General features: G+C 43.6%; 1 protein-coding gene across 13 annotated transcripts in view; it reads left to right on the top strand.

The window, feature by feature from the left end:
- TCF4 (transcription factor 4) overlaps positions 1-20,147 on the top strand; it is a 422,824-nt gene extending 402,677 nt beyond the window's left edge. For 10 of the 13 annotated variants that reach the window (XM_048502995.1, XM_048502992.1, XM_048502991.1 and 7 more), the window contains 6 exons: positions 5,154-5,289; positions 7,805-7,967; positions 11,838-12,067; positions 13,844-13,990; positions 15,120-17,746; positions 17,901-20,147. In XM_048502995.1, coding sequence (XP_048358952.1) covers positions 5,154-5,289; positions 7,805-7,967; positions 11,838-12,067; positions 13,844-13,980 — 666 coding nt within the window. In that variant the 3' untranslated portion in view covers positions 13,981-13,990; positions 15,120-17,746; positions 17,901-20,147. The remainder of the gene's footprint in view (positions 1-5,153; positions 5,290-7,804; positions 7,968-11,837; positions 12,068-13,843; positions 13,991-15,119; positions 17,747-17,900) is intronic. The other 3 variants (XM_048502999.1, XM_048502990.1, XM_048502988.1) reach the window with 2 other exon arrangements.
- The last annotated feature ends 633 nt before the right edge of the window (positions 20,148-20,780 follow it).

The raw sequence follows: 20,780 nt of genomic DNA, 5'->3' as shown, positions 1-20,780 counted from the left end.
TCTGTAAGGGCACTTCCGGTTCACAGTGATGCCTTTTTCCAGCGGCTATTTGACCATGTGCTGACTAAGTGCCGAGGCTGTGCTCTGCCCTATATAGATAATATTCCCATCTTCAATCTAGAAATCTACTGTTGATATAGAATGCTGGGAACAGAGTGTTGACTAGGCCATAGGGACTACATCGCATCAGTTTTGTTCCATCTACACTGGCTTCCAATTTGCTTCCAGGCTCAATTCAAGGTGCTGGTATTGACCTTTAATGCCCAGTATGGTCTGGGACTGACCACCTATTTGTATGTTCTAGTCACCTTCGGAGGCACTGCTTTGGTTGTCCCTGCCATCTAAAGCTAGGCAGATAGCTACCAGATAAAGGACCTTCTGGGCTGTGGCATCAATAGGACTTCCCTCCTTAGGGAGGTTCATTTGTCTCCTATTGGTGTTTTTCATCAGCAAGTGAAGACTTTTTTCTTTCATCTGGCATACCACTGATAGCAGTTACTGGCCCTTCTTCTAGTGTTGTTTGTATGTATTTTAATAAAATTTAATTATTTTATAATTGCAACAGTATTTCTAATTATTTGACTATTTTAACACTATGGTTACTATCTTCCTGATAGTGTGGAAAGGTGGCATAAAATATTCTAAATGTTAATAATAATTATATGACTTCAGAAACCGAAAAGAAGCATTATTTCACACAATGGGCTGTTGGCTTGTGGAACTCACCGCCACAAGGTGCTACAATGACTTAGATACTAGTGTTCAAATACTGACTCTTCTATTGTATTGTTATATTTTTCACCTGATTGCATAAGAGGAGCCAGTGTGGTGTAATGGTTAACGGCAATGGAGTCTAACCTGGAGAACTGGGTTTAATTCTCCTCTCTTCCACATGAGCGGCGGACTCTTCTCTGGTGAACTGGATTTGTTTCCCTGCTCCTACACATGATGCCCATTCTGCCTAGGTTTGGGGAGCTAGTTAGTAAAGATTGTAAATGTTGAAAGAGGACTCAACAGAGGACTCAACATGTGGGGTCACATGTCCCCAGGTGGAAACCATCTAGTCACATGGGGGGGGAGAATTGCCCCCCACACCCCTCCTCCTCCCTCCCTGCAGACTGTCCGGAGCCAGGCCCAGTCCTTGGGCCTGATGCCTGAGCTCCGGCCCTGAACAGCGCTGCCAGCAGCCAACACAACAAGACCAGGAAAGGAGCAGGGGGGAGGGAGAGCCGACCACAGAGAGGCAGCCAACCTTTGTGGGGAGGAAAAGGGGCTGGGCAAGGCCTGAAGCCGGGCTGGCTGGCACGGCTGAAAGAGGAGCTGCACGGCAAGCCAGCAGCAGCCCAGCGGGTGGGGCGCAGCCCGGGCTCGATTGGAGGAGGAGCCGACCAGGGTGAGCCAGGATGCAGCTGAAAGGGAGCCAGGGTGATTAGGCTGGAGGCTGGCCAGCCCTGGGGAAAGGAGGTAAGAGGGCAGGGATGCCGGAAACATGGGTGGAGAGTTGGAATGTGGACAAGAGAGAATGGGGCTTTCCCCACTACAGAAGGGAGCTAAGGTCGACTTCCCTTCAGTGGAGGGCGATTCCAGGCTGTCCCCACAGCAACTGAGTTGGCCCCCTGGAACCGAGCTAAGTGGGCGGGATCCTCTTGGTGCCTGTTTCGCTCCTCGATCGTGATTGGCGCTTGTGTTACGCCGGAAAACGGGAGCGTTCTTTTTTTTACAGTTTACAGTTACATGCACTTTCTGCCCGCCACGACTCTCCCGTTCTGCGCATGCCACAAAAACGGCTCGTGATTGGTTGAACGGATGAGGTGTCGTTTCGATGCTTCCCCGCTTCGAAGCGGTATCAACCTTGTTCCGGCAGAAAAGTGTAGTTCATAACTGCGACAAGGATGTCGCAGTTCTGAGGGGGGAGGAACTGAGACAAAACAATCTTGAGCTCGGTGGCAGTGGGGATTCACTGAGGCAAACCTAGGTAGAAACCAGTTCAACTCTGTCAGTGGGGAAAGCCCCAAAGTGAGAGGACGGGGGAGAGGGGAGAGAAAGCTAGAGGAGACGGAGAAGGAGGCTGGAGAAGGCAGGCTGATTTTTAAAAGACAGGAGGAGAGGGGGAGAGTGGAAAGCACAAGGAGGAAGACGGGTGAGAGGGCTTCATGGTAGGGGAGGACGGCTGCCCATGGGGGGCGGAAAACTCGGGGGGGGGGGGGGGTCTATCCCCGGGCCCCATTTGCTGTTGGTACACCAGTGGGACTCAACATATTAAAATCTTCATACTGATCAGGGGAGATCTACCCCATTGTTTTATAATGTGTTCATCTTTGTAATCAGTGGTGTCATCAGCTGCAAGATTCAGGTGAAATCACTATAAGTCTTATATAACTCACACCTAATACAAATAGCAGGGACATGGAACAATATAGCCCAATTTCATCACATCCCGGAAGCTAAGCAGGGTCAGTACTTGGAAGGGAGACCTCCAAGGAAAACTCTTGCAGAGGACGGCAATGGCAAACCACCTCTGCTTTATCTCTTGCTTGGAAAACCCCAACAGGAGTCATTGTAAGTCGGCTGCAGCTTAACAGCACTCTACACACACATACACACAGTACAAATAACACCAGACCCGGATCTCAGAAGCTAAGCAGGGTCAGCCCTGGTCAATATTCAGAAGGGAGAATAACTAAGAAACCCAGGGTTGCTACACAGAGGCAGGCAATGATAAACCACCTCTGAATGTCTCTTGATTTCAAAACTGTACAGGGTTGCCATAAGTCAGTCATGACTTGGATGGCAAAACAGCATCAAATATGGATGGCAAAAACACTTTTGCTTCCTGATCCATTTACATTGACACCAAGGATACGATTGGCCGTGATTTTTATTCATCACTACAATCCAAAGTGTTTGTCTTTGCTGAATCTTTGAGTTGTGTTAATTTGTTCCTCTTTGCCCCTGATAGGGGACCACATTATAAACAGCAACCAGTGTAAGTGGGGGGGGGGGCACTCATTCCCTGTCCACCAACATTCCCTGCAAGCTGTGCAACTGCACGGCCACCAGGGGGAGCTCTCCACACAGCATTTCCAGACTGCCGCGCTGCATCAGGGAACACTTAGAGCAGCGGTTCTCAACCTGTGGGTCGCGACCCCTTTGGGAGTTGAACGACCCTTTCACAGAGGTCGCCTAAGACCATCAGAAAACGGTATTTTTATATATACCAATTTTATGGTTGGGGGTCACCACAACATGAGGAACTGTATTAAAAGGTCGCGGCATTAGGAAGGTTGAGAACCACTGACTTAGAGGGACCATTTCTCCCCACAGAGTAGCCTCATACTTAGTTCAGTTGTTCCAGGGTCCATCTTTTCACCCTACATTTTGGCAGCTGGGAGGCCAGGTGGTCTCCAGGGACTAACTCCTGTTGTACTTCTGCTGAAACTCAACCATGGCTTCTTTATCTGTGTGCTAGATCTGGTGGCCCCATCCTTTCCTCCTGTGCAGAATTCAAAAGCTACCAAGTATTTTCTTACGGCCCAGCTGCAGGGGAGAGATCCGCATGCGCTGCCTGCTGGCAAGTGCACACAATTCACCATGCGGCTAAGAGGCCAGGAACTAGAAATTTTAAAAATTTCCAAACAATGGCAACGAATTTTCATTGACACACTTGCTTTTGATTAAGCGCATTATGTCTGGAAAGGACCTCCCCCCCCCTTTTTGGCTTTGATTGTTCTTTGGCAGAATTCTCTTTAATCTGCCTCTCAGTCCTGCCTCACTGGTAACAATTATACTATATTGTCTTGTATGTCTGATTAGAAGCATTCCTCAATTGGCTTAATCTCCCCAAATTCCGATCGGTGAATGATACCTCGAGAGAACCAGAATATCCCAAGCGGGCAAAATCGGTAGATCCGCATGCCGTCTGATTGGTAGATCCACACGCCGCCTTGAGTGTCACCGCTCGGTTGATAAGAGCCTCTTTAACACAGATTGCTTCACACTCCGGCTTTTCCGAACTTCCTTTCCTCCCTGATGTGTTTTATCTTGTAAGCCTGCAGGCAGAACCTGTCTTCTAAAAATTTTTTTTTTTACAGTGTTGAGGTGTTGTTGATGCTGCTATCACATATACAACATTCCCATTTAACCAGATTCCTGATTATGCAAACATTTGGTCTTGTCTTCCCACAGCCATTTACAGTCACAAGACTGCATTGTGCAGTACGCCACCGAATTTCCTTAATTAATTTGGTAACAGATTTAACATACAGGTGGACCGAAGAATGTGATATACAAAAGAAGAGCGGGGGGGGGGGGTCTCTATTATGATAGCCCATCAGTTATGCCAGCATCCCTGTTCCACTGACACCATCATGCCTGCGATGATGGCATTATGGGAGTATTTAGTTAAACCTTTATTGATATAGTATCTGGAGTCATGATGTTGGCAAGCACGTTGCCCCTTTGGAGTTGGATTGTTTTGTGGTTAATGACTGAGAAGATTAATTTGGAAAGAGCCTGGACTTCAAGTTTTTTGGAAAGCTTGGTGTTTTTTTTTAAAAAAATATATTACTGTGCCTTGCTCCACACAGGGGGCCACATCAGATATGTCAGCGACTTTAGCTGGCATCAAGAAATGGGGGCGAGGGAAGGGAGGCTGGAACGGTGGGCCCAAGGATCTCATCCCCTGAAATGAAAGTTGGATGCCAAATTGAAATTCCTGCAGGATTTCCGATAGCAGTGGGGGAATTGAAAAGCCCACAATTAAGCATATGGGCATTAAGATAATTGTCAGATCTGTTGGCGGACATGATAGAAGACAGATGGGAACGAATCAGTGCTCTCTACATCAGCACCCTGGGAGAGACAATTTGACGTTTTACCTGCCTGTGCTCCTCTGTCGTATTTGTCACTAAATGTGCCGCACAGCATCTTACTGAGTGTTAAAGTGTTTTTGTATCTCCGTACTGTGTGTACCTATAGCAGTGCCTCGGCGCCCTCTAGTGAAGAGCTATGGGGAACCTTACCGTTATTTTGAGATGCCCACATTTCCCCCCCTAGCATCTCCCCATACCGTAATTGGAAGTTGTGATTGTTCTGTTGCATTTGTTCACACCCGTTTTGCATATGAATGGCCATGCTTGGTTCTCCCGTTACAGGTTGGGGCTCACCGTGAGGATGCAGTTGGTCTCCGCGGCAGCCATTCGCTCGTGCCAAACCAGGTTCCCGTTCCACAGTTGCCAGTGCAGTCTGCTACGTCCCCTGACTTAAACCCACCTCAAGATCCATACAGAGGTAAGTTCACCAGCATGAACCTCTGGGCAATGACCTGTACCTTTAACACCAAGGAATGGTGTGGACAAATCTGGATATAGAACTATCATTAAGGTCTTTACAGTGTCAACAAAACATTCCTTCATGTTGCACTGCCAGTGGCACGGGAGGAATGTTGGACTCATTTTATCGTTCGTTGGCATGAATGATTAGCCCAGGAATTAAAGTTTGTTCAATAATGCATGCGACAGCAGATGTGATTAGGGAACTTACACTAGACGTATCCTTACATGAGCACCCCATTCAGGTTGTCAGAATGGCTGCAAAGAACCAGAAGTTCGGACACACAGCAGGTCACAATATAAGCATAAGCATTTTATTGTCATTGTTCACACACAACGAAATTTACAGCAGCACTCCTCGACGCACACAATTTCAGACTCATGCCCCATCCTCACTTTCCCCTTCCTCCACCCATCCCTACACCGCCCCAAACACATCAACACGAAGCCGCGGAGTTTAGCATAGCCACAGTTCTAGAGTAGAAGCTGTCTCTAAGCCTCTTTGTCCTAGTTTTGTTAGACCTGTGTCGTCTGCCGGATGGTAACAGTTCAAAAAGAGAGTGTGCTGGATGAGACGGGTCTCTCAGAATATTTTGGGCTTTCTTTAGGCTTCGGGAATTATAGAGTTCTTCCAAGGAGGGGAGAGGGCAGCCGATAATCCTCTGTGCAATAGTGATCACCCTTTGGAGCGCCTTCCTATCTGCCACTGTGTAACTGGAGAACCATACACAGATGCAGTAGGTTAAGACACTCTCTATAGCACAGTGGTAAAAGGACACCAGGAGTTTTCCATTCAGTTGTTGTTTCCTTAAAAGTCTCAGATAGTACAGTCTTTGCTGAGCCTTCTTAACCACCACGGCAGTCTGCACGCCCCAGGTCAAGTCCTCTTTAATCATGACGCCCAGAAATTTAAAACTAGCCACCCGCTCTACTTGATCTTCATTTATAGTCAAGGGCTGAATTTCTGAGCTATTCCTTCTATAGTCCACTATGAGCTCCTTTGTCTTGTTAGTATTAAGAACCAGGTTATTTTCCCTGCACCATGAGATACATAAGTCAATCTGAAGCATTCAGCAATGGTTGCCAGGTCCAATATTATTAAATAATAATAAGTAATAAATAAATAAATTTGTAAGAGGATGCCAATCAGGCTAGAACCTGCCAATGAAAACTACAGAATTGTTTTAATTCATTTATTCTCTGCCTTTCTCCCCAGCGGGGACCCCAAGTGTCTTACATAATTCTCCTCTCCTCAGTTTCATCCTCACAACAACCCTACGAGGTAGGTTAGGCTAAGAGTGTGGTGTAGGTGACTAGCCCAGGGTCACTGAGTGAGCTTCCATGGCGGTGTGGGGATTCAGCCCTGGGCCCTGCTCCAATACTCTGACCACCATACCAAACTATAATATAATAGGGCTACCTTGATGTACAAAACCTTTTCTTTGGCTCTTTTATTCCCTATGGTTGGTTGTTCAGATTTTTCACACGTTAGAAAACCCTGCAAAATCTGTGCCACCAGAAACGGCGGCACAATTGAGAACGCGCATGCACGGCCGGGTCTCCATCGTCCCATCCAGTCTCTGGGGAAAGCTGGCAGTTGGCTTTGGCCTGCCGCGGAACATTTCCCCTTCCTTTTTTGTGTCAAAATGCAAATGATTTTGTAACAGCCTCGAGCCCAAAGGACAAGGCGAGGTTCAAATTCTACAAAGCGAAAAAATAATCTTTTAGAAGAATCCATTATACTTGAACAAGATCTCAGACATGTATTTATCTATGTAATCGCGTGCTTAGACTTGGCTGGGACCTTAATAAGCTGAAGTTAAATTGGTTTTGTAGTGGACTTGCAAAGGCTTGGGAAAAGGGACCACAGATCTTGTGGGCTGATAGGCAAATCCATTAAGTTGCGCTCCTATTTCTTTGCTGTAAATTGAGATACCGACTTATTTACAAAGGCGGAACAGACTCTTTTTTCGGGAGGTGTTGCTTGAAGGAGTTTCCTGCTCTGCCGTGGCTGTGTATCTTTGATTACCCTTGATTGCACAGAGGTTATGCTTTCCCACAATTATTGTTTCCACAACATTTAAGCTGGTGATTTGTAGGCAGTGAAATTGGTGTCCCTTCCAAAGGAAGCACAAAATGGATCTCAGCCGCAAGACCAGAGCTCAAAAGCTAACAGCTGCTCTCTTGAAACTTCCTTTTGCAAAAGGGTTCTGTTACTAATAAACGGGACACAGTTTGGCTATAGTTGGACTTCTGAGGGGAAAAGGACACAAATTCATTAACACGTTTGCTTCAGTGCTCTCTCTCTCTCTCTCTCTCTCTGTGTGTGTGTGTGTGTGTGTGTGTCTGTCTGTCTGTCTGTCTGTCTCTCTCTCTCTCTCTCTCTCTCTCTCTCTCGCTCTTGTCTTTGGTATATTTGTATATTTGTACACATATTGACTTCAGTATATTTATACATATTTCCCTTCCCCTAGGAATGCCAACTGGACTCCAAGGACAAAGCGTGTCTTCAGGCAGCTCCGAAATAAAATCTGATGATGAAGGAGACGAAAACCTCCAGGACGCAAAATCTTCCGACGACAAGAAGTTAGACGACGACAAGAAGGATATCAAATCAATTACTAGGTCAAGATCTAGGTAACAGTATATAATAGTGTCGCTTCATTTAATTCCTTTACTGGACTTTGATGAAGTGAACAGAGCCGGGAAGAAACCCTGAAGTTTCTTTTCCTGCCCGATAAAACCCAAAAGCAAACAGGAAGCTCTTTCTGGTAGTACTGAGAGTATCTGTTCGGATGCATGTACTCCAGGAGTGCCTGTATATTGCTTCTGGGCAATGAAATGAAACCAAATTTGCATGAAACATAACTTTAAAAAAATTGGAAAATAATAAAAATTCAGAGATAATGTGCTTGCAATTTGTGTATGTAAACGAGTGTCTTAAAAACAGATGCTATTTGTGTAACAGTCTGTACCCAGTGGAATAGATGTTTCCCTCCTCCTTTTTTTTAATGTGCGTAGTTGTGAATGGATAAATCAACGCAGCTTCGTTTGGGATAAACAGAGCTGGGCCTGTTTGCGCCATCTGAAGCCCTTTTGTTGAGCTTTTGGAAGGAGCCAAGCGCTGTTGTCATATCTCAGTCCCAAGAATTGCTTGGTATCCTTATGTAGACCAGCGTTCCTTCCTCGCAGGCATCAGTGGCCGTAGCATGGATGATTTTACTTGGATTGCCCCTGGCCCTCCATCTGTTCTTCATGTTCTGCATAAGAAATATTGCAAAACATTCGTGAAAACTCACATTTCGATTTTTATCATCAAAACCCTTTGATGGGTGCACCTGACTTTCTGTTTTGAATGGGCTCGGCCGCTTGAATAATAGATAAATCGCTGCATAGCATGCCGGTCGTTCCAGACTATTCCATGCCCACACGCCTGTAGAAAAATACAGAATTCTAAATCAGAAATGGATACAACTTGGGAATATAAATGAACTGTAGCAAACCTTTGTAGCAAAACAGGGGGTTTTGGTAGGCCAAAAGGGGCAGACTTCAAGATAGAGCAGGAATTCAAAGAAGCGTTATTCACCAGCATTGGACAGAAGTTATGAAATGCTGTCTCATGAAATCAAGACTAGAAGCGAGGTTGATGGTGGTGAGGAGAAAGAGCAGAGATGTTCAGCAAGTGGTGTGCTTTGTCGAAGGCTTTCCTGGCCAGAATCAACTGGCTGTCATGGATTTTCTGGGCTGTTTGGTAGCAGTCTGGTTGTTTTTTGCTGGCATCTTCAGAGGCATGTCATGGTAGAGACAGCCGTAGATGTGTGTGAAATGTTAGGAGCCAAAACTACCAGACCATGACCACACAGCCCGGAAAATCCACAACAGCCAAATAATACGTTCTTTGTCTATTTGCTATGATTTCTCCATTGAGAGCCAGCACAGTGTAGTGGTTAAGAGCAGGTGGATTCTAATCTGGAGAACCGGGTTTGATTCCCCACTCCTTCAGCTGAGTGGCAGGGGCTTATCTGGTGAACCAGATGTGTTTCCGCACTCCTGCATTCCTGCTGGGTGACCTTGGGCTAGTCACAGTTCTCTCAGGACTCTCTCAGCCCCACCTACCTCACAAGGTATCTGTTGTGGGGGAGGAAGGGAAAGGAGCTTGTCCGCCCCCTTGAGTCTCCTTACAGGAGAGAAAGGTGGAGTATAAACCCAAAGTCCTCTTCTTCTTCATTGCTGTTACAGGCATAAAAGATAGCAATGCCTGAACAGAACCCAAGAGTCAGGGATGATGCATATTACTCTGCTAGTGGCAAAACAGCTGAAGCAGAATGCAGGACCTGCACAGTGGGCCGAGTTCAGATCTTTAAGTACTTCTTCTACTACAATGTGTGGCCCTGAAGCTGAATTAGAGAATGAAATTCCATATGGCAGCTCCGATAGCAAAGTGCAGGTTTTACTCAGGATTTGTCTCTCTGCAGGAGCATCTTCCCTTCTTCAAAGTGGCACAGTTACTGATATAAATACTGCTTCCAGGGATGACAAGAAAGATTCCTGGGTATTTCCTTTGTAGCCCCCGTAGGTCAGTTACAGGATAAATCAACAGTAATTCAGTGGTAATCCATGGGAAATCTGTACAGAAAATACACTCTGAAGCTGCAGTTGATGTACAGTCTAGACTATATCACAGGGAAAGGAATATAATTTATTTTGGTTGAACGTAATTAATTTCTATGTTGTTTTCTTGAATGTGGCTGATACCCGTGGCACCTCCATCAATGTTCATATTCTGTGCTAGTACCCTTTTTTTTGGCACAATCCACCAAGAAATCAGCCTGTGGAATCTCCATTGAGATAACTTTCATTTCAATTGGGTTATGTGATAGAAACACCCAGTGTATTGAGAGATAACTAAGCCAGCCCCCAGAATATCTTAGCAAATACCAGTAGATACTGAGGTTTAAACAAAATAAGAACATAAGAACGAGCCTGCTGGATCAGACCAGAGTCCATCTAGTCCAGCACTCTGCTACTCACAGTGGCCCACCAGGTGCCTTTGGGAGCTCACCTGCAGGATGTGAAAGCAATGGCCTTCTGCTGCTGTTGCTCCTGTCTGCTGTTGCTCCTGTCTGCACCTGGTCTGCTAAGGCACTTGCAACCTCAGATCAAGGAGGATCAAAATTGGTAGCCATAGATCGACTTCTCCTCCATAAATCTGTCCAAGCCCCTTTTAAAGCTATCCAGGTTAGTGGCCATCACCGCCTCCTGTGGCAGCATATTCCAAACACCAATCACGCGTTGCACGAAGAAATGTTTCCTTTTATTCATCCTAATTCTTCCCCCCAGCATTTTCAATGTATGCCCCCTGGTTTTAGTATTGTGAGAAAGAGAGAATAATGTCTCTCTGTCAACATTTTCTACCCCATGCATAATTTTATAGACTTCAATCATATCCCCCCTCAGACATCTCCTCTCCAAACGCTGCAGCCTCTCCTCATAAGGAAGGTACTCCAGTCCCTCAATCATCCTCGTTGCCCTTCTCTGCACTTTTTCTATCTCTTCGATATCCTTTTTGAGATGTGGTGAATATATTTCACCCTGAACCCAACCTTGACCGGGAATGGATGGGGTATAAAAATAATGAACTGATGAATGAATGAATGAATGAATGAATGAATGATTGATTGATTGATTGATTGATTGATTGATTGATTGATTGATTGATTGATTGATTGATTGATGCCGTTAGGAACAAAAACTACCAGACTACTGCCGCAGAGCTCACAAAACCCCCAACAGCCAGTTGATACTGGCCATAAAAGCCTTCAACAATAACTTTGACAATAAATTGGACAAAATGATCATTCTTGCATTAGCACAACCGTAGAGTAACTGAGATATCTACAAGGTAGTCAGTACTACTACTGTCTGTCTACTGCTTGTGTAAGAAACTCAACATAAGCAAAGACTGATTTGGCCACCTTTCCTCAATTGGAGAATGTCTCTTTCTCAATGAAATCCTATATTTTCTCCAAATATAGAGTAGTCATTGGCAGCTTTGATGGTCCACAGAAAGGTTAGATAAGATGGTGCTGTTTAGCTTTCTGGGGGAAATGGTAGTCTCTTTTTGTGACTCCGAAGGCTAGCAGATAATCAAGAGTCCCTCCACCACCAAAAAAGGATGAGGATAGAGGTAAAATGTGGTTGCCCTTAAATCTAATCTTAAACATATCCTGCACAAGATGCAGGCCTTGACATTCCCCATACTTAAAAATAAATAAATCCAACCTGATGTGGAATCCTTGAGAACTCAAAAACTTGTGCAACATATTGAAATATTTTGTCTGCTCTTATTAAAAGGGGCTAAGCAGTATGATCAAAAAAAGTGCAATATCCTTGCGTCTCTTTAAAGCAAAGCTGTTTCTGTGAAACAGCTTAAAGCGAACTGCAGTGGCAGGAACACCCTGATTTTCTACACCACTAGAAAAATCCTGTTTTCTCTTTGTCTCTTAGCAATAATGACGACGAAGATCTCACACCAGAGCAAAAGGCAGAACGTGAGAAAGAGCGGAGGATGGCCAACAATGCCCGAGAGCGCCTCCGTGTCCGTGACATCAACGAGGCCTTCAAGGAGCTGGGCCGGATGGTGCAGCTCCACCTGAAGAGTGACAAGCCACAGACCAAACTCCTGATCTTACATCAAGCCGTAGCTGTTATTCTCAGCTTAGAGCAGCAAGTCAGAGGTGAGTTAGATGCGAGTACCTACTCATGCACTGCTGTACTGACTAAGGCATGCTAAACAGTCTACCAGACCTCAATGGAGCTGCCATACTATAGTGCCATTGTGGCGAACCTTTGGCACTCCAGATGTTATGGATTACAATTCCCATCAGCCCCTGCCAGCATGGCCAATTGGGAATTGTAGTCCATAACATCTGGAGTGCCAAAGGTTCGCCACCGCTGCTATAGCGGTTAAGAGCAGCAGACTCTAATCTAGATAACCAGGTTCAATTCCCCACTCCTCCACATGAAGTCTGCTGGGTACCATTGGACCAGTAGCAGTTCTCTCAGAACTCTCTTAGTCCATCCAGAGACAGGCAATGACAAACTACCTTGCCATGAAAACAATATGGGGTCACCATAAGTCAGCTGTTACTTGATGGCACTGTCCACCACCACTAAGCCTCAGGGTCTGTTGTTAAAAGAATAGTTAGGTCATGGGTCCAGAGCTGAGGGTGAGTGCACTTATCTTATGTCATGTACCTAGTTTCCCCCAGGTTGTCCACTCACCCTGATGTCATCACATATAATGAAGACAGTGCATTTAAGAGTTGGGTCTTTCACATTACCTACTACCTGATCCTTTCAACTGGAAATGCCAAGGATTGAACCTGGGACCTTATATGTACACTGGCCAACCACACCAACTTAGATCACCTCCTCACAAAATGGCAGCTGTAGGACAGATTGTTAAGACTTCACCCACATTGTTTCAGTGAAGATGCTTCATGTAGATCACCAACATGTCTCCCTGGGGTTGCTAGCTCTGGGTTGGGAAATTCTGGAGATTGGAGGGGAGGGGAACCTGAGGGGGGGCGGTATTTGGGGAGGGGAGGGACTTCAGTGGGACATAATGCCATAAGATCCTCCTTCCAAAGTGGCTATTTTCTCCATGTAAACTGACCTCTGTCGCCTGGAGATCTTCAGCCACTATCTGGAGGTTGGCAGCCCGACTCTAATATGAGATTCGTTTAGTTCTTTAGGACTCCTGACCCTTTTGGTTTGCTAGAAATGAATAGCCTCTGACTGAGTAGGCTCCGCATTTTGAACGAGGTCAGCTAAACTCATTGGCAGATCTTCTGTTTACCAGTTAACTTGCATTCAGTGGCTTTTCTCCATTAGTCATTCGCATCAAAGGAGCTGAGTTGGCTGGTTTGACAACTTCGTACATAAATTGGGTTGTATCCAGTCAGTTTTTCCATTGATTAAAAAGGCAAGAAGGGACCCTTTGATCATTCAGAATGGCTATTCTGGGGATCACAGGACATGTATGGACAAAACTGTGTGGGATGAGGGTTGTGGTAAGAAGGAGAATTTGGGAACACTGAGCAGACAATTTAACTTGATCCAACCCCTTATTGTCTTTCAATAATTGCATTGGGCCCGCTACCAGGTAATATTTAAGTTGAGGCTTAGGATTTTTTTAAAGACGCATTTTTGGTTTGAAGCCAATCTTCTCATAACATGTCTGGGGTAGGGTTAGCAATATTACTGAAGGTGGTTCTCTATCCAGAATATTCGCAAGGCGGGGTGGATTTAGATGGGGCAGATAAAGGAAAGTCTTCCTTTGATCCTAAAATAGCCACAGATGTCAGTCAGAGGTAAAGAGATGCATATATTGTGTTGTTATGGAGAGGGGAGGTTAAAAGATTGAAGCCGTCATATGAAATTGAGGACGCAAAATAAGCCGCCAAATGCAGTTCATGTGCTTAGATGGTCCTTTCGTTTTGGTCTCACAGAAAGGAATCTGAATCCTAAAGCAGCATGTCTGAAAAGAAGGGAAGAAGAGAAAGTATCTTCGGACCCTCCTCCGCTTTCTTTGGCAGGACCCCACCCCGGAATGGGAGACACATCTAATCACATGGGACAGATGTAAAAAAAAAAAAGGCAAGTTTTGTTATTACATTTCCATAACAACTGTTGATCCTCTTTAGCTTCTTCGGGGAGGGCGAAAAGGAGAGATCTTCGTAGTTTGTTTACTAGCCTGTAGCTCAACTTTTTCCCAGCGGATCTGAGATCAGTAACAGAGGCAGTGGAGGTAGACATACCATTCCTCCACATTTACTGCAAAAGGGGGACTCAAGAGCCAATTCAGACAACTGTTTGTGCACCTGATGCGACTGAATGAAACACGGGATCGCTTGTTACAAAGCAGTCCGCCATCAAAATATTCGTATTATCTGGAAAGTTTATCCAAGAACATACTGGCTCTTGATAAAAGGTTCTACAAGCAGGGAGTTTTAGTACCAGGGTGATTTTAAGCAAGTTCTATGTGAATACATTCTGAAGCAGTAAGCACATTGGCATTTTCTGAAGATAAATTTGTGAGGGCCAGATAGCAGGATAGATTGTGCGTGTGTTGAGGCGGAGAGAGATATAAAGAACAATGTGGACAGCTGAATCCTTCTTTAGCCTGAAGTCCCATCCCCCACACTATTATTTTGACATTTTTTCTTACAGTGGAGGTTTTTTTATACCACACCAGCCCACCTTGAGGAAACAGCTTTTAAAACGTAGCTTGGGGAGGAAAAGTGTGGGTGGAGTAAGAGTTCTATTCTGCCTTTTATTCAGCTTTTACGGACAGACACCAATTCTGTACCAGTTTGTCATCATCTGGATCGGATTGTTTCATGACCTATCTAATTGGAGCCTAAAGCAAGTTAGTGTGACCAGTCGCCTAGCGCCAACGGGGTGTGTGTGTGTGTGTGCAATGCCTGTTGTGACTGGGGCGTGGCTGGGGCGTAAAGTGGGCATTTGAGGGCGGCACCGCGGGCGCAGTTTCCCCTCGCTCCACCCCTGAATGTGACTGGGAGGTAGGATTTGATCCTGGACGTGAAAAAAACAAAAGCCACCGTCAGCTGTCCATATCTGTAAAATGGGAGTAATTGTATGCTATTGGTTGTGATAATGGTGAAATACACAGTGTACCGTTAACAATATTGTATGAACAAATTATCGGTAAGCACAAAAGTTTGGACTCCTTGGCTGACCCGGACTATTTTTCACTTATTCCACAGGTCCAAGTTGCCACATTTTCTTCATGTAAACCAGAGACCACTTCCTTAACAGCTGTATTATCTTAAACCCGCATAAACACTTAACCCCCCTTTTTTGTAATATAATAAGACAAGTCTGAGTAGTTACGAATCACAGACGCACGAGATTTCAGCATTCCCGATTCCGAAACGAAAAGGAAAAGTGCAACTTGAGAGACGCGCCTCTCTTCCAACATATCATTCAGAATGTTTCGAGCAGTCCGTCAGATCCTGTAAAAATGCACAGCCAAGAGACTGAATGGCAATCTTCTCCACACTGTGGGACAATGCATTTGTGCCTAAACTTCTTTTGGAAAAAAAAAATAATTAATTTGTAAGTCTGAAAAAAAAATATTTAATTTAAAAAAAAATTGTAAACTTGCAATAATGAAAAGTGTACTTCTGAAGAAAAAAAAATGAACGTTTTTGTTGGTGTACTAGTCCACTAGTGTTTATACTTACTGGATATTAAAAAGGGAAGCGTTGCTGCCCACATATTTACAAAACCAGCAAATGTCCTAATGAAAACTGAAGTGATGACATTAGCCATTCCTTAGGGTAGGAGGAACAGATGGATCTTATAGACCTATGACACACACACATATATATATAAATATATATATATATAAATATATATTAAAATTAGTGAATATGGTAAGCCTTTGTTCATTGGTTTCAGACTTTTTTGCTCCTGTAAAAAAAAAAAAGGACTGATTAACTTTTTTAAAGAAAGATTTTACTGTAAATAGGGATTTTTGGTCTTATTTCTCTCCCGCTCCCTTCCTTTTGTTCTTACTGTAACCTGTAGTGCCAACTCTGTTGCTGGAGGGGCAGAGCAGGATGAAGCAGTGGCCCTGGTGTTGCTTATCATTCATAAATAAGTAGAGAGTTGTTTCTTCGGTCTTTTGGGGAGAATACAGGAACTGACCAGTCACGTCACGTGCAGAGAAACTGCAGACAACCTCGCTGGGAGTTGGTCCAGATTGTCTCGGGGGCCGGGCTTGCAAGCGTCGCTCTCATTTAAGACCCCGTTTCTGGGATTTTTTTTTTCAGAGGTACAAGGTTAGAATGCTACAATGTTACCACTGTGCCTTCCAATGTTTATATCATCAGAAACATAACATAATCCAAGGTGGCTGTGAATTAACAAACCAGTAGAAGTGTTAACTTAATGTGTGTAGCCTATATACAGTATGCAGTGAGGCGTTTCAGAATACGTGGTCAGATTCGGGAGAGGGAGAAGGGTTTCAAATGGGGAAAAATTGCAAGTTGTGTGACAGATTTTGATTTTTTTTTTAAATTGTGGATTGCTGAAAAGTCGAACCATTTGCTGCCTACTCCTTCATTCATGAAAAAAAAATGCCAATCTCAATCGTCATGAAGCGTTAGAACAAGCCTTACACGTTCTAAAGCATTAAGTTGCACTTTCTTGAGGAGGGGGAGTAGAACAGTATTTCTCTGGCCAGTGTGAATCAAGTTTTTACTTAACATATACAAAGTAGTAGGCATTGATCAAACCTATGGCACAGGTCAACCCATCCAGAAACTAGCTTTGAAATACAGGCTCAGCGGAACCAGTATCCATAATAATTCCTCTAAACAATCAACTCTGGTGTATAGAATAATTTAACAAATCGTGCTCCCGGTTAAGCCTTTTGTCAACATCCGTTTTGTCTCTGATTCCCGCTTCTAGTTTTTCTTTCTTTCTTTCTTTCTTTTTTTATAGCCACACAAACTTGGCATGTATTTTTAAATGAAATCTCCCCGTTTGAGTAGATTTTTTTTTCCCGCCTATCAGCACTGAGTAAATGCCATAAGTCCATTGAAAACGGTCTAGACGTTCCATCTGTTCTCCTGTTTTGCCAGTTACATAGTAATGAAAAAAAAATACATTTGTAAATTTTATGCAACAAAATGGCAAATGTATCATTATTTTGAAATTGTGTATGTAAAAGTTATATTTTTACATGTAGACTCTTGTTATTATGTGTTTTAATACATTGTATCGGTTTTTTTGTTTGTTTTTTTAACTTGTGGTTGAAACAAAATCTCAATTTAAATGAAATAGTGAGATACAAGAATCTGAATTTTATGTTTCTGAAAAACATAAAGAACAAATATGATAGTTTACCATGTGAACCACCTTCTGCATATCCATAAACATTTTGATTAGCTGTGTGTGTGTGTGTGTTGAAAATTGTAAATATGTTCAGTAGCAGTAAACTTAAATGCTTTTTTAAAAAAAAAATTGTTAATAAATTTCTGAAATGTGGAGGTGGATTAAAACCATTATGAATAAATTCACAACAGGGCAGAGTTCATGTTAGTTTAAGCGAGAACAAATGTGTATTCCACTGCAGAGCCTATAACTTTCAACAGTCATTTAGTTAAAAATGTGTATTAATATTCACAACTGACTAAAGGATTCTCCCGTTCCCAAACATATTATTATTTCTTAGCATTTAAAAACATCCTAAAAAGTTGTTTGGAAATTCAGATTGTGTGCTCACACTATGAACAAGCCTGGCCAAGTCTACGTCCTCTGCCATTTATGTATGATAATGTCAAGATACTACTTCCATGGCTGGAATCAACTGGTTGGTGTAGGTCCGTGGTGGCGAACCTTTGGCACTCCAGATGTTATGGACTACAATTCCCATCAGCCCCTGCCAGCATGACCAATTGGCCATGCTGGCAGGGGCTGATGGGAATTGTAGTCCATAACATCTGGAGTGCCAAAGGTTCGCTACCACTGGTGCAGGTTTTTCAGACTGCGTGGCTGTGGTCTGGTGGTTTTAGCTCCCAGGTTTTGCTCGCTGGTATCATTAGAGGCGTCTTACTGTAAAAGGTAAAAAAGAGAGAGAAACACATCTTACCATGATATGCCACTGAAGATGCCAACCATGGGGGTGGACAAAACTTTAGGAGCTAAAACCATCAGACCACACCTACACAGCCCAGAAAAACCACAACTGCCGATAATATCAAGGCTTCAACAAACCGACTGAATTGTTAAGGGTTTAATGTTGCCCAAGAGATTTTAAAAGATGACGTTCCGATACGTGGAAATCAGAAAACTATAATATGAAGATAATTGACAAGGAGTGAATGCGAATCCAAGCAAGCACGGATGTCCTTTAGTAGTCCACCATCTGGAGATAACCAATTCTTTAAAGGTGCCACACTCGAAGATCAGTCTCACGCAACCATGGTGATGAAAGCTTGTGGACAGAGCATGACTCTAAGTGATTTTGATCTTCATAGATCCAAGACAAGGCTATGTATCCCATGGTAATCTTTGTGAGTGTGAATTGACAAATGGTTTTTGTTCCATAGTGGAATTTAAACTTGAAAACTGACCCATTGGTTGCGCTGCTGGTTGGTTGGTTGATTGGTTGGTAGGCTGTCTTGTTTTTTACTGCACGAATGCAGCAAAGTCAATTCTGTCTCAGTCATTAAAGACAGCTCTCCTTTTCATGCCCATATGATCAGTGGTACTTGTTGCTCTTTAGAAATGGTGGTGTATTGACCTTAATGTTCTAGTCTTGGGTGGTAACGAACAGTGTCAGAATCTCCTTGGTGGAAAACTATCCAGTGTTTTAGTGAGTGATCCACCTCCACATTCAAGTTATTTATGAATATGCTCATTAGGGAAATCTGTTCATCTAAAACTTTCTTTTCTTTTCTTTTTACATTTGTCTTATGTGTAGCTGCAAGGAACACTAATGTTTATACAACTGTCAGTTCTACCAGTAATGCAACTTTGTACCGATGCAGTCTTCCGATTTTGTTTTGTTTGTTGATTTCATTTCAGGGGGCGGGAAGGGAGGGCGGAGCGGGGCGGAATTTGTGAGTTTCAGCTTTTCTCTCTCTGGTGGGCACGGCTCGATCTGTGCCGAAGAGCGAACAATGCAGTACCTTGCCAGGAATGAAGAGAATTCATCGGGGAAGGAAAAAGCACAAATAAATTAAACTTAGTCCACTAAATGACTTTGAGGGGGAGGGGGGAAACAGTTGGCATAAAAATGGAATAGGATGGATTCCAATACAGTGGGGCACCAAGACCTTTTCGGCTTCTTGTTTTGTTTTCATTTCATTTTTTTAAAGATATGCTTTTCTCATGGGACTTGAAGTTTATTCACCTTTGTGCAGTGCTGGTTTGACCATACTCATTTCAAGTATTATAGACTTATGTAATGGTGAAAATATATGAACTGTGGCCTTTTTCATTCTTGTTACTTGTGATGCAACTAAGTGAAGATAAGGAAAAAAAGCAGAGATTTACCATGTATCAGTGCCTGGCATTTTGTTACAAAGCTTCGTTTGTCTAGTGACCTTTTTGCTATAAAATAGACTGTAGTACACCCTAGTAGGATAAAAGAAAACCCTAAATTTAAAAATAAAAAAAATATATTTGGCTTATTTTTCACAGGAGCAATCCTTTTATACCATGAATATTGCAAGGGGGGGGAGGGCGGGGGGATTGTCAGATTATGAATATTTCTTCTTTGTAGATTTTTGGAATCATTCTGAGTAAAAGTTTGTTACTTTATTTTACTATTTAAAAGATGTTATTTTACCATGCGTCACCAAGATGAAATTGTACGGTAGCTTCTTGTTATTTTTTTTTCCCCCTTCTTCTCCTCCTTTAGTTGTAGGTTGCAGCGGGGAAAAAATTTTGCGACTGTACACATAGCTGCAACAGTTTAAAAAAAAGAAAAAAGAAAAAAAGGGAAAAATTACAAAAGGGACAAAAAAGAGGAAAAAAAAGATTTTAAAAAAAACAGTTACACTTTGTTTTCAACGTGTGGCTGAGTGCCTCAATTTTTTTCCATGTTTTTTGGTGTATTTCTGATTTGTAGAAGTGTCCAAACAGGTTGTGTGCCGGAGTTCCTTCGAAAAGAACACACAGCTTGGTGTAGGCCATTACTTGTTTCCCATCTGTAGTTATTCGATGCTGTCATGTACATGACCGTTCTGTAGCAATAAATGTGCCATTTTTATAAAAGTGTTTCTGACACTGTCGTTTCATTTCATTTTGCATTGTTCGTTTTCTGTAGGTGTCCCGGGAAGCACTGCTTTTGACGGCCCGGGTAGGTTGGCGTGGTCATCAGAGACACAACCTCAAAAGCAAGCGGTTTCAGGGGCCAGGGGTGTCCCTGGGAGTGCCACATGGCGGAGGATGTGTAAATCTAACCATCTGAGTCCTCCTCAGAACAGAGCAGTTCTTCTAGAGGCCTCTTCGCACTCTTCACACGGGTCAGACGACTGACTTGGGTGGCCGATGAGAAATCTGCTTTTTGGACATAACTGTAGCAGAGACACGGCTCCTTTTATTTTTTGTGGCTGAAACCCTTGTGTGTAAACATGGCTATGCATTGTAATATAGTTGTTGAACACCGGCCCGTAGGTGGCTTGAGTTTCAAGCGGCGGAGGAAGCTGTTTGTAAGTTTTCGACCTTTTGTGAAGTTCTGTCGTATCTTTCGGGGCTGGATGGTGCTATATAAATGGCAGCTTGCTTTCATGGTTATTGGGCTGCAGCCCTCCTTCTGTAAATATGGCACCTGTGTTTCACTTGAAGCTGTTATGTACATATGAGAAGCTGTTATGTACATATCAATGCACCTACGGGCAAAGCATC

This window comes from Sphaerodactylus townsendi, linkage group LG07 (genome assembly GCF_021028975.2).
Source record: "Sphaerodactylus townsendi isolate TG3544 linkage group LG07, MPM_Stown_v2.3, whole genome shotgun sequence".
Taxonomy (NCBI): domain Eukaryota; kingdom Metazoa; phylum Chordata; class Lepidosauria; order Squamata; family Sphaerodactylidae; genus Sphaerodactylus; species Sphaerodactylus townsendi.
The sequence above is the reverse complement of the archived record's forward strand: the minus strand, read 5'-3'. Positions and strand labels throughout refer to the sequence as shown.